General features: G+C 42.1%; 1 protein-coding gene across 1 annotated transcript; it reads left to right on the top strand.

The window, feature by feature from the left end:
• Positions 1-1,268: 1,268 nt before the first annotated feature.
• TUFT1 (tuftelin 1) lies at positions 1,269-13,219 on the top strand. Its single transcript, XM_072427789.1, has 13 exons — positions 1,269-1,334; positions 4,894-4,968; positions 5,234-5,341; positions 7,547-7,633; positions 8,206-8,274; positions 8,614-8,688; positions 8,782-8,889; positions 8,968-9,096; positions 9,267-9,361; positions 9,576-9,681; positions 9,739-9,822; positions 10,000-10,100; positions 11,521-13,219. Exons 1-13 carry the CDS (start codon positions 1,287-1,289, stop codon positions 11,585-11,587), a joined length of 1,152 nt encoding a protein of 383 aa, XP_072283890.1. The 5' UTR covers positions 1,269-1,286; the 3' UTR covers positions 11,588-13,219.
• Positions 13,220-13,461: the final 242 nt, after the last annotated feature.

The following is a 13,461-nucleotide window of genomic DNA, read 5'->3' on the forward strand; positions in this document are numbered from 1 at the left end:
AGAAGTAGTACTGTGCAGAGTCTATACTTACAGAATTAGAACAGATACCGAGAATTACACCGGGGGTACAGGACAAGAGAAGTAGTACTGTGCAGGGCCCATACATTTACAATAATACAGATCCTGTTCCCTCACTGTTGTGGAATGCATTTGTTGAGCTGTGTAGTAATATTTGGTGTTATATGGGGACAGGTGTGTCTGTGTTGTTCCTATCTCCCATTGGCCCACCCGTCTCCTGACACACTCCATATTAGGAAATGATGAGCTCTCCTCCACAGGTATGGCGTCACCTGTGTCTGAGTCATGTGATTCCAGCGTGACATAAACACCTGGATTATTTCAGCCTAGACAATGCTGTGTATATTGTGGGACCGGTCAGAGCTCACTGCAGGCAGTTCACCTAATCCTAGCTCTCCGGGCACAGCTAGATGAAAGCTGCTTCATCTGTTAATGGAAATCCTCCACCAGCTCTGCCAAGCACCATCACTTCAAATCTAATACAAGTTCACAAAAAGCCAGTTCCTTATGTGGGGTATTTGGCATGTTACCATTTATTATGTTGCAGCTCAGCTAAGCAATGAACCACAAAATAATTCTGCACCTTTTTTTGAGCACAGTGCATGGCATGTATGTTGTGCTGCACTGAAGTGTAAATTCATTGACACCTAGTGCATTTATTGCAAATCAGCCATCTTATTACAAAGTGTGCACATCACAACACGGAAGCACAATCTGAATGGGTCCTGAAAGAAGTAATGACATGTAATAAACAATGTGATCATCTCACAACTCCCAGACATAGCACCCAGCCATTATTACAGATAGAAAACATTCTACCACACAACCGAAGAGAACCGACCAGGACCTGCTGCGGATTGTTGTACAGGATTGGCGAGGAGGGGGTACAATAAATTGGTAGAGAAGGGGTATAGAGGGACAGATGAAGTATTAGGGTATATTGGAGTAATATATTAGGCATTGCAGAGTGATAGACAGGGATTAAATCCATTATATAATTATTAAATATATTAACAGGATGGCATTATTGGAATGCAGCCACCCTGAGCCCAGGAGCTGACAGTCTACACAAGTACATTATGTTCTCTGTTCTGTGCTGCCCTGCAGGGGGACTGAGCACAGAACACCTTGTTGTTGTATTATATATAGAGAGTGCCTGCAGGCAGAGCTAACCCCTCCCACCTGGGGGTGTGTCCAGTGACACCAGCTGACACTTATAGACAGAAATCTCCGCCCCCCTGGCTCAGTGGTGTCAGTAAGCAGAGACAATGAACAGCCTGTGCACCCTGCAGCAGCTCCAGCCGGAGAATGAGCCGGTAAGAACTTCATTAATATTGACATTTTTTATTTATGTTTGTGTCTTTATTACTGAGCCTGCAATATCAATGATTACTATATATTTCTATGTCTCTGACATATACCACAGTGGTGTACAGAGATCACTCATCACTGAGCCAGTCACCGGAATCTCTATACAGAGAAGCTGACACTCTAATGTAGCTCTATAATCACACACTATTATTATACATTTATATAGCTCTGACATATACCGCAGTGCTGTACAGAGGACACCAAGCCAGTCCTATCAGTCTCTGTACAAATTAGTTTAACGTTCCCCAGCATTACATTTCTTTAGCTATGACAATAACGCTTTGAGTTCTATTAGTCTCTGTACAGAGGAGCTGACAATCTAATGTCTCCCACAGTCACACACTATTATTATACATTTCTATAGCTCTGACATATACCATAGTGCTGTACAGAGAACACTGAGCCAGTCCTATCAGTCTCTGTACAGAGGAGCTGACACTCTAATGTCTCCCACAGTCACACTATTATCATACATTTATATAGCTCTGACATATACCACAGTGCTGTACAGAGGTCACTGAGCCAGTCCCATCAGTCTCTGTACAGAGGAGCTGACACTCTAATGTCCCCCCACAGTCACACACTATTATTATACATTTTTATATCTCTGACATATACCATAGTGCTGTACAGAGAACACTGAGCCAGTCCTATCAGTCTCTGTACAGAGGAGCTGACACTCTATTAGTAATATATAGGTGACCTCTGTGCTGGTTTCTGTGTACATATGGTTACGTCAGGGCTCTATATATATGAACACGTCATTGTATACAGTGATGTGACACTGGCAGCATTTATAGGCAGGCGGGTTGGTCTATGATTGTGTTTATGGGCCAGTAGTAGTTCTGAATGTTGTATATAAAAGTGGGTGTACATATGACATACAAGGACAGGTGACGTATGTTGATGTGTGAATGGGATAGCCAGGTATAATGATCCCTCCTTTCCCTGAAATGAAATCCCCAGACATAAATGCAGATAACAAGTCTTGGTGTAAACAAAGAGCGAGTCCCCTGCGTCCATCACACAAATATTTGTGTTGGGTAATTAAAGTGATATTCCTATGAGTAATGCCACCAACTCTTCCTTGTTGGGGAAGGTTCCACGGTGCAGCACACGAGGACAGAGATCTGTGTGAATGCCGTACAGGACAGTTTATACTCTATACAGGGTGAAGTGATTTTGACGAAATTGATTTTGCGGCAAAACTCCCAATTACAGTCTCAGTGAAATTAAACCAAATTGTCAGAAATAATATCTTGTGAATGTTAAAGGTGAATAAATCTGCAGAGGAAAATGAAGGAGAATAAGTTTGGGCAATGTGTAAAATGTGTTCCTGGCTTTGTGTCATCAAACTGTAGGATTTATTAGTGTTTGGGAAAATATTGATTTTTTTCTGCATTTTGTCAATATTGTCACTGCTGTACAACCCAATGTGATGTGGATGAGCTGAGGATGTGATGTTATATGAGAAGGTGCGGGGTCTAGGGATCAGAGGTGTAAGGAAAGAAAACATTTGCAAAAACAAAAATCTAAATAAAATAAAATCCTCAGTTTTCTGGCTTTTAAAAGTTTGTACTCTTGAAGTTTGGAGAAGTTGTAAACATGGAGATGGTGTCCTTGTTGGGGAAGAAATCATGAACCCTAGTGGTGCATGGCACAGGTTGGTTCCTGTAAGTACACTTTGCCCGGAGAAGTCGGTTTTGGTCCGCACAGGGAACTGTTGTGTCTCTGTGTCTGCTCTGAGGTGTGGCGGCTAACAATATGCGCTCTATAATTATAACAATCTTCATTTTTTCCTGCCTGATTTTCAGACAAGGCTTGCCTAAACAAAAGCTGAGGATCACATTTCACCCAAGAATGTCTGAATTCCTGTGGGAATGGGTTAACCCTTGGCCTGCCATGGCAGATTGCAGGTTTCTTGTACAATTCCAGCTCTGTTTACATCTCCTGAGCTTTCCTCTTCTAGGATGATGGATGAAAATGAGATCCTTTATTAATAAATAATGAGGGGGGGGGGGGTGCTGTCACAGCAAAGTTCGGGGTCAAGGAGACTTTGAACATCATTAGTAATGGGTGGGGAAATATTCTGCATTATGAACAGGCACTTATGGAATGTTATCAGCTGATGCTTTGTGCTGGGAAAGATTAGAAAATGTAGAAGAATCTGAGACTGATCAATAAACCTTTCATCTGTGGCATCCACTCTGATCTTGTGAGCTTCCTCTCTCTGATTCCTTTATCACCGGCTTTTGGTAGTTTGATAAATCAGACTTTCTGCAGAATACATGGAAGGAACCTCCAGGGGCCATGTCTGGAAGCTCAGCTCTTGACTTAGAAATGGAAAGGTGTTCAGGGAGACCCCCATGTCCAATCTCCTATCCTCACTGTGTGTCAAGGCTTTGTTTTCAATTCTGACTGTAGGCAATCAGTGCCAGGAAACATGGCCACTTGTACCAGACCAATTACATAAAGGAAAATGTTTCAGCCAAGTTTCGGATTATTGTTACATTGTAATACTCCCTGTGGGTGGGACCATGGTCACTCCTTGTATGCAGTTTCCACAGATTTCAAAAGGCAAGTGGTTTTCTGCTGAAAGGTCTGAAAGTTTGCTTTTCCACTGCAGATCATTCACCCATGACAATATGAATGTAAAACAAGGTGAATCCACTTTTTGTACTCCGTAATTCCCTGATCCTGAGTCACGCCTGTCATTTTCTGCCTTGCTGTATGTCTGGCTGCAGACGCTTATCCAGTATAAAGTCTGTGTGTCATCTTTAGCCTTCAGTTTTTTATTAAATGGCAATAAAATGACTAATATGACACTGAATCCTTTAAATGTGGTCGATGCATCGTTGCGTAATCTACAGTGACAAATAAAGTGAGTGGTAACTGTTACATTGTATGTCCCAAACTCCATGGACACCTCAACCATCATAACTATATGAGAATATTGGAGATCCCATTCAAAACCAAGGCCATTAATATAGAGTTGTCCCTCTATGGCCATTAATATAGGGGCCACCATGGCCATTATTATTGAGTTGCCCCCCATGACATTCTTAACTCTCACAAGAATTTGAATGGTGACTATAGGAATTGACTCCTATTTGTTGGGTAAGAAGGTGTTCAGTAGGTTGAGGCCAGGGCTCCCTGCAGGACACTCGAGTTCCTCCACACCAAACTGGTGACCCCATGTCTGTATGGAGGGGGCTTTGTACCCTGGGGACAGTCATGGGGGAACAGAAAAGGGTCTTCACCAAACCTTGTGACCCACAAGGCTGGAAGAGCACAATTGTCTGCAAAGTCTTTGTATGATGGAATATGAATAGAACCCTGCCCTGGAGCTCCATCGTATGCAGGGGGCAGTTCCTAAATTTTTGCTCATTAGGTGCATAAAATGTGATTACAGCCTAGTGACCAATGAACATGAAACTTTTAAGTTGCAGTGATTTTATCTATGTCTGTCCTTTGCTGCTTCAATCATTCTGTTTCTATTTTCAGGACAGTGTTAAAACTTTGCGGCTGACTCTACGTGGGGATCAGTCCCCAGAAAGGACAGAGACCATCAAAGTGAAGGTGAGGACCCAATGATTAAGGGGGGGGGGGGTTTGATTGGCAATCCCTATCTAAATATACCACCCGTATGACACATTCCGTGTCCCCTGCTAATGCCTGACTGATGACATGTTAGTCGTCTGTTGACATTTTTGTTGAGTTTGTCACTGCTACCCAATCGGCCTTTCACAAGTGGAGAGGCTTCTAAATATATCCTCCGGTTTCAGTTACTCAGGGACCCCCAGTGTAAACAGCTGTCACTAATTATTTTTTTGTATGTCTGCAGCCGGTGGGACGCGCTTTCGCTCTTATATCATCTCGACCCGGCCGGGGCTCTCGGCCTCTGAACTCCGAACTGATCAAGTCCAGTGATGGCGATGAAGAAATCATTAAGGTAATGAATGTGATGTTCACAAGTGATGCAAAATCATTTGGCATCACTGATCAGTGTATGATTTAATAAAGGGAAATAGGAATGCCATCTGAAATAATTCTCAGCAGTGGGTACAGACCGGCAACCTGGATTTTTTTTTTGTCTTTGATACTTTGATACAATACAGAAACAAGATCTTTCTGTCATAATTCCTGGCACAATTCATCAACACTTGGGAGTTTGGGGTGTTTTCTCCATCATAAAAATAATAAAAAATCTCCTTGTATGGGCACAGCAAGTGTACAGATCCATTACCTCCACACAGGGATGGTGGGAATACCTTATAATGGACACACTAGGTGTAAAGACCCAGGAACTCCATATGGGGATGCCGAGAGACCCTAATAATGGGCACACCAGGTGTAAAGACCCAGGAACTCCGTATAGGGATGCCAAGAGACCCTCATAATGGGCACAGCCGGTGTAAAGACCCAGGAACTCTGTATAGGGATGCATAATGGGCACACCAGGTGTAAAGACCCAGGAACTCCGTATAGGGATGGTGGGAATACCTCATAATGGGCACAGCCGGTGTAAAGACCCAGGAACTTAGTATAAAGATGCTGATAGACCCTCATAATGTGCACACCAGGTGTAAAGACCCAGGAACTCAGTATAGGGAAGCTGAGAGACCCTCAATAATAGGTATAGATATACAGGCCCATGAAGGTGGCAATCCTTCATAACAGCACAGCAGGTATAAAGGCCTACAAATTCAAAGGCAAGGTTGAAGTCTCCGAGTACCAGGGTTCCTCCAGAGGTGGCTAGAGGTTCAATAAGAAATGTGTGCCTCCTATATTAGTTTAAGTGTCTCCAGTGAGCTTTTGGCTATCTGTAAGGGTGACATTCTTTCCAATGGTCAGAAAAGTAAGTTGGGTTCTTCCCACTGACCACCACACTAATGTAAAGTGAGCTGTGGTTATAGTAATTATAGAAGGGGCTCCCTGAAGTTATTTTAAGGCATTCCCCTATATTAGGAAGATTTAATAACACTGCTATAGAGGGTTCTTGATGGTAGGAATCAGCCAGGTTTATGCCTACAATATGGGTTCCCTAAGAGCTGAAAGAAATTTCAAGGGTTTGCCCATGTCAGGGCTGCTCTGGATAATGTAAGCAAGTGTATAGTTCTCTTCTCTTGTCTCCTAAATACATTTTTTTTAGCAACTTGCCTCACCCCATTTGTGTTCTTGCCCTTTTCCTTCCTGGTCACCCAGATTTTGCCCTAGTTGGTTATAGTTGGATTTCCCCTGCACACACATCACCACCTGAAAATAAGAAACGATAGATTCTTGAAGTATTAGCTTGTCCCCTTCCTCTGTGTCACCTTCCTGGAATGAAGATCTGGGTGGTGGCTGCCTATCCAGCCTCGGAGGAATCTGAATATGATCTGTGCGGGTTGGGATTACACTCAGCGCTGTACACAACAGACTAATTATAGTTTCTGTAAGACTGATAACTGGGATAAAATATCATCTCCAAACTGCATCCCCTCCCTTCGTATTATTATTCTGCTTCTCCAGAATGCTGTTTAGTGTGGCGTGTTTACACACAAGCCTGGAACATACGCAAAGTTTCTTTGTTTACACGGGCCTTACGACTCTCCCTGTGCGTTCACATTTGTTTATTTGCATACTGATCCTCCTTCTTCATTGCCAGGAAAAACTTTTTCCACCCTGCTGACCCCTCACTTGTGTATGTTCCCTTTTTGAAGGTTAGGCGTGACTATAAATGGATACCAAACACAAATGCGCCTTTGTTTCTGTAATTCAAACTATCGCGTTTCACGTCATGGCCTTTTTTGCATTTTATGGCAGTGGATAGAGCACAGATCAGTTCAGGCTGGTGCAGGTTTTTCAGCATCAGTAATGGCACGTATTTATTAAAATCCTTTTCGAATTAGTTGTTAAGAGCATAAGTAATTTAATTTGTCTCGGTATGGGAATCCTTTAATTACCTCATACAGAAGAAGCCAATAATCAGAGGAGGACAGAGAAGAATGATATTAATTCTTCAGTGAGTTGCTGCAGCACAGCTTGTTCAAAAAAAACACCTCCATCCTCCAATCTACAGGCTAGGGGTCCTTTGATTAGAATCTTTGAATCCCCAAAAAGCTCAAATCTTGATATTGGCTTTACATACTCTAATTCCTTTCTTCTGTCCTCACAGGTGTACCTCAAGGCCAAAGCTGAGAATAAAGCAAATCACGAGTGGAACGTCAGCCAGCTGAGGAATGAGGTCCGCCATATTCAAGAGGTAATGAAATAAGGTTATCCAGCCGCTATTGGAAAGAAGGTTTAGGGGGCAGCTATTCTGCTATATTGTGTTTATTTTGTTATAGCTGAGAAATAAAGACATATAATGGAATAAATTGTGCAGAGGGAGGAGCTTTCACAAACATGGAAGAGGAATAGACTTTGAGGGTGATGTTAGAGGTGAGATTTTTAAGATGATGCTCAGCCCTCAGAAAGGCACAGCTTGTACTAGTCACGCGCCTAATATCTTTGTGTAAGAAAGTAACTGGATATTTCCGTTACCAAATGATTTTACCGTCCTTTGCATGTTACATAAAACCCTAGCTTATTCCCTTAACAGAAGCTTTCTACTTTTTATATCCTGAGTGGAAGCAATCCTCTAACAGGTCATTATTAATTCATGGCCACATTTTATAAATATATTATGTGCTTAGTTCCTGTGTTTAAACCTTGTTAGTCATCTGGAGATCAGTGACTAATCTAATGGCTTGGAGGAGTGCATTCTGTGTGAGGTGCATTGTGGGTAGTCATGCACTCTTCAAACATTTAACAGCTTGTCTCAACTTCTTTCAGGCAAGGACATCTCTGAAGAATCTGAGAAAAGACCTCGATCACTCAAAACATGGGCAGCAGGAAGACAAGGTAAATAGGTATAAATTTGGGTCAGGAGTACAGTTTTAATCACGTCATGTGTTTCGGGTGTATCTGGATCCCTCTTTTTCCAAGTTTTAAACTACTATTCAGAAAAACTGGATTGTAGCAGATTGGTGACGCCTTGCAGAGGTTGTTCAGAGAAGCAACAGTCTGTTTTCAGACGTACCTTGGCTGAAGTTTATTATCTGAAGCATTGAAGAAGGGGGCTTTGAGAACACCCCAAACATGTTGGAATTCATCTATTAATAAAATCAGATGTCATCACAAGAAGTTAAATAACGTTTGAAAGTTGGATCTTTTGTCTTATAATCCTTTCTCTTTGTTAAGAACCTGCTATCAGAAAAGCAAAATGGCGTCCGGCATTATGAGGAACCATGGTCGGAGTCAAATGATCGTGATGAGGTGAGAATTTAAAGCCATTCACCTTTCAAATCAAGGACAGTGTAATATGTACAGATGCTCATTCACCCTGAACTCTAATCTGTGTCCCCTCAGCAATTTCCATTGGACAACGGAAGGAATTTACGGGAGACTGCACATAAGCTATATGCTAAGCTCCAGGAGACTGAGAAACGTCACCAAGCTGACCGCAAGTTGTATGAGGTTAGTTCTCCATGCTTTCATTCTCTGAAATGATGCCAGAGGGTGGACAAGTTTTCTGACTCTTGTTCCTGTAAACAGGAAAGGCTCAGCAGGTGCCAGCAGGAGGCAGAGCAGAACAATCGGGCTCGTAGGCAAGCAGAAGAAACGGCAGCTGAACGTCATAGAGAGGTGGAGGAGCTGAGGAGGTTTATGGTCGGTATGGAGAAGGTAAGAGGAAAAACATTTTCTTCTGATGCTACCGCAATAAATTATTTATTGTGTTAGCAAATCCACAAGAATGTACAAAATTGGTATCAAATAATGGCTCTAGAGATGTTGCACTTTTAAGCCAAGATATTAAGTGATTTGGAGAATCTGATTTCTTGCTCTGTCTGTAGGAACACCAGGATCTAATAAAGAAGATGCAAGAGAATGAAAAAGAGCTGGACAGTCTAAGAGGACAGAAGCAGGAAAATGGACCTCTGCAGGAGAAGTAAGTACCTAACCTGAAATTCGATTACTTTGCTGTAAGCAGGGAAAAATTGGATTCTCTTTTTGGATGCACCAAGGAAGGGTTAGAAGCGCTGGGTGACAAACCTTTAATAAACAAGTCGGTAAACAAAGCTTCAATAAATCTAGTCTTGCAGGTTCATGAATTATCCCAAGTTTGGGTGTTATTTACTTATTATTTTGTTTTTCAATTCTAGGTGTCAGGAGCTGGAAAAAACTGTGGCTAACCTGAAAGAAAAGATTCACCACCTTGATGATATGTTAAAGAGCCAGCAACGCAAAGTACGACAGATGATTGAACAGGTAAGTGTATGACTGTGCCCGTGAGGAGATGTTCAATTCATGGTCTTCTCTCCACAGGTGCAGAACTCTCGGACAGCCATGCAAGAGAAGGATTCCCTCATCCAGGAATTACGGGAGAAAGTCTCCTGGCTTCAGGCAGAGGTAAGAGATGGTCTTGTAATTATTAATCCATCAGATCTCTGCTGAGTCTTCCATTCCAGAAAGTCTAATCCCATCATTTATGACTCATATGTCATGGCTTGTCTTTGTTATGACAGCCCTGCCCAAATATCTCCTTTTTATAATGAGAGAATGACCTAATTCTTGTTTGTTTTCTAGAACCTGGAACTACAGGACAAACTGGAACACTTTCTATCCACCCAACCAGGACATACAACCCAACTGCCACGGGCTTACGCCAAACCCAACCAACCAAATTTGTACGTGAAACTTTTTTGCTTTGGTCTGTCATTTATAGTGTTTTCATGTTTTTTTTTAAGACCGTAACAGACTTAATGGTAGCAAAAATGAATTTATTTTTTTCCAATTCCCTTTTGAAGATTTTTTCAGTATCATTTACTGTCAAGCAGCATTGACCAACTCTGACTACAGCTATTTAACTTGGAATTAAAGCCAAGAAGTAGCATTAGATCTGCAATCACATCAGGGGTAGGCAGAAGAGGAATGCAGTGTGAGATTGGGGTATTAGGCTATGTACAGACATGCAATAATTGTTGTTGGAAAGGATCTTCCACAATCCTTTCCAATGACTAACGACTGCACGATGCATGTACGAGTACAGCACCGTTCTGCTCTATGAAGAGGGAAGGGAAAGAATGACTGAGCGGCACCCCGCCGATTATCGGACTAGAACTTTTGCACGTGTGTACCTAGCCTCAGATACTGTACTGGCCCGGGACAGAAGGAGTGCCAGATGGTGTCACAAGATTTTGAACGGTCAGAAGATAAGACCAATCCCTGGCATTCTTCTGGATTCTTGCTTGAATATATTGGCCAAACATGCATGCTTATGTACTAGATAGGCACTCAAGGCCCTGGAGGTTAATAACCACATGTGAACTAAAACTCTGACTGGCACAGAGCTTACACATGGATTGGACTCAAAATAATGACAGACCAGCCAGGATACATAGTGGACTTAAGTATCGGTGAGTGTGGATTTGTCCACTTGTAAGGTTAAGAACCCACTCCTTTAACTCAAATATGAAAGAGCAAACTTTTAAGAATACAAATCTCAAGTTACAAACTATTGAATCTATGTTAAAAAAAGACAGGAGGGCAATAGGAGGAATAGTCATCAGTATTGTCTGTGGTCTCCCTGCACCTGTCTTTTCATGTCCTGTATCACATTGTATGCCTATATATATCCTATGTCACAGCTGATCTCTTAATGACTTTTGGATCCACAGAATGCAAAAAGCAGAAGCAGGGAGATCCTTGCTCGTGGAGTGGACAACTCCACATACAGCCATCTTGGCATAGACAAGGCTTTACTTTCCGATGACACAGCTGCTCCCTTGATTGGTGAATCCACAGAATCCACAAATGCAGAATCAGGGAGTTCTTTGCAGTACAAGTCCCCTGGTACAGCTTTCTATTCAGCAAGGAGAACAGTGTGCAATACAGTAGTGACCTCACCAAATCTCACTCCAAATCTCCTGAGGCAGACAAAGGCAACAGTGCCTTAGACTTTTTCATGGTACTGCCTAGTACAAATATGATTTTTGGGTGTTCCATTTAAGATCCACTTTAAGATAACCCTCTGTAATGTTATCTCAAAATATGTATTAGTTAAAAGTAGTCTCACTTTTCTAATACTCTTTCTCTCTTTCTCTATAGCAAGCGAGTGTACATTCCGGCTGGATCAGGCAGGCCTCAGCCTCTCATTAAACTAGTGGAGACATGAGCTAACAATACCATGCAATGATGCCGGAATCTGTGGTCTTCCACGTGAGCAGCTAGTGGACTGACGGAAAGGATTGTATGGATTGCTGTTTACCTCTTGAAGACTATTGACTGGTTAAGGCTCTACTCTGTGGCTGTGCCCTTGAGTATTTGGAAGAATTTACTTGACGCTTGTAACCATCTTGTAGATGATATTTTATACCTTGGTTGGTTTTAGAACTCTTCTAGTAAATGCATCCTTGTTAATGACCTTTCTTTTTGAGATGCCTTCCCTATGGAAGCACTGTGGACGGATCTTCATCGCTGACATTCAACAATGCAGTGTTGGGAAACTGGTGCCTTATTCTCATCAGAAAAACCAAAGATCAGGATGAGCTGGAACTTACCCCAAACAGGGCAGCACTCACAACCTTCAGTCTGTCTTCCAGAAGAAAACCCGCACAACATGAAACAAATTCCCAATGCCACGTGAAAGCTGATTCAATGCTTCTGTAATGGATGATTAAGACGAAGCCCCAGGGGAGCGTATGGATTATTTTGTCCCGGTTTTGTGCTGCTAGATGTATCGTTTGGGTGTTGCATAACTGTGCACACCTCTGTCTGGCTTTGCCAAAATGCAGGTTCTAAAGTTTGGTAACCTTCCAGCATCTCCATTTGACAAATATCTTTGACTCGGTACAAAGGCCACCTAGAAAGTGAGCTTTCTCTAGAATGTAACTGGTGCTATTTTTTGGTTCTCATACCGAATGAAGGAAAGGTCACATCCATAACTGGAAGAGCCTCTAAGTTCCTGCACTTTGACTGTTAACCATATTTTCTGCTGTGCCTTACACAACGGCAATTTTTCAAATCTTACTTTAGGTCCGTGTTTCTCAACCAGGGTTTGGTGAAATCCTAGAGGTTGCTGTGTGTTCCTTGAGCAGTTTGTACCTTCTAGATCAGTATAGGTGACACCAATGATCCATTTGGCTATCTGTAAGAGTGACATTCTTCCCAATGACCACCAAACTAATGTACTGCGAGCTGTGGATATAATAATTCTAGAAAGGGGGCCAATAAAAACATTTACAAAACACTCTAAATCATCAAGCTGCAATATTAAACACTGTTGAATAGTGCTTAAAGTACAAATACCTCCACCCCAAAAAAAATTAAAAAAATCAGAAGAAACATCAGTTTAGTGGATTTTTTTTATTAATTCATCATATAGTCTATGGCATGCTGGTAATGCCAGGGCCAGCTCATGCCAGCAGAGCTGTGGACGGTCCTCATGCTGTGGTCCCCTGGCAATCACGTGGATCCTAATTACAATGCTACGAGCCTTAACATACCCTCTGTGCATTACTTATTTCATTATACTTGTTTAAGGTTAACTGGTCCTGGGCAGGGCTTTTACTGATCATCCAGGACCTCCATTTTCATTCCCGTCATTGAAATAACGCTGCTTTCGGATCTTCCGCTAACTCGATACTGTCAATGATAAGAGTACCTAGAAAGCACTGCACCCTGTAATATACCCCCCCTACAGCTTGTATGTATTTATTAGGGCTCCTGTGGCCTTCCGCTGTATCTAATATGCTGTAATATAGGTAGGAGTGTAGATAACAGTAAATAAATTATGATATTTAAAGAATTTTGTTGTGATACCTTCTGATTCATGAAGAGTGACATGAAAAATGGTAGAATGTCAGATCTGAGGTTTTATAAATAAACCCGGTTTGTGTATGTGTGAACATGTGTTTTAGAATGTGTGGGTTTATGAGCGCCGATGACAAGTATGTACACGATCGCAATGTGTGGGAAGCAAGGCTGAGCTGAGAGAGTTTCGTCTGTCGCACACACCCTGTATAATGAATGTATGACGCACATGGAAGA

Source organism: Pyxicephalus adspersus, chromosome 12 (assembly GCF_032062135.1).
Source record: "Pyxicephalus adspersus chromosome 12, UCB_Pads_2.0, whole genome shotgun sequence".
NCBI classification, from domain to species: Eukaryota; Metazoa; Chordata; class Amphibia; order Anura; family Pyxicephalidae; genus Pyxicephalus; species Pyxicephalus adspersus.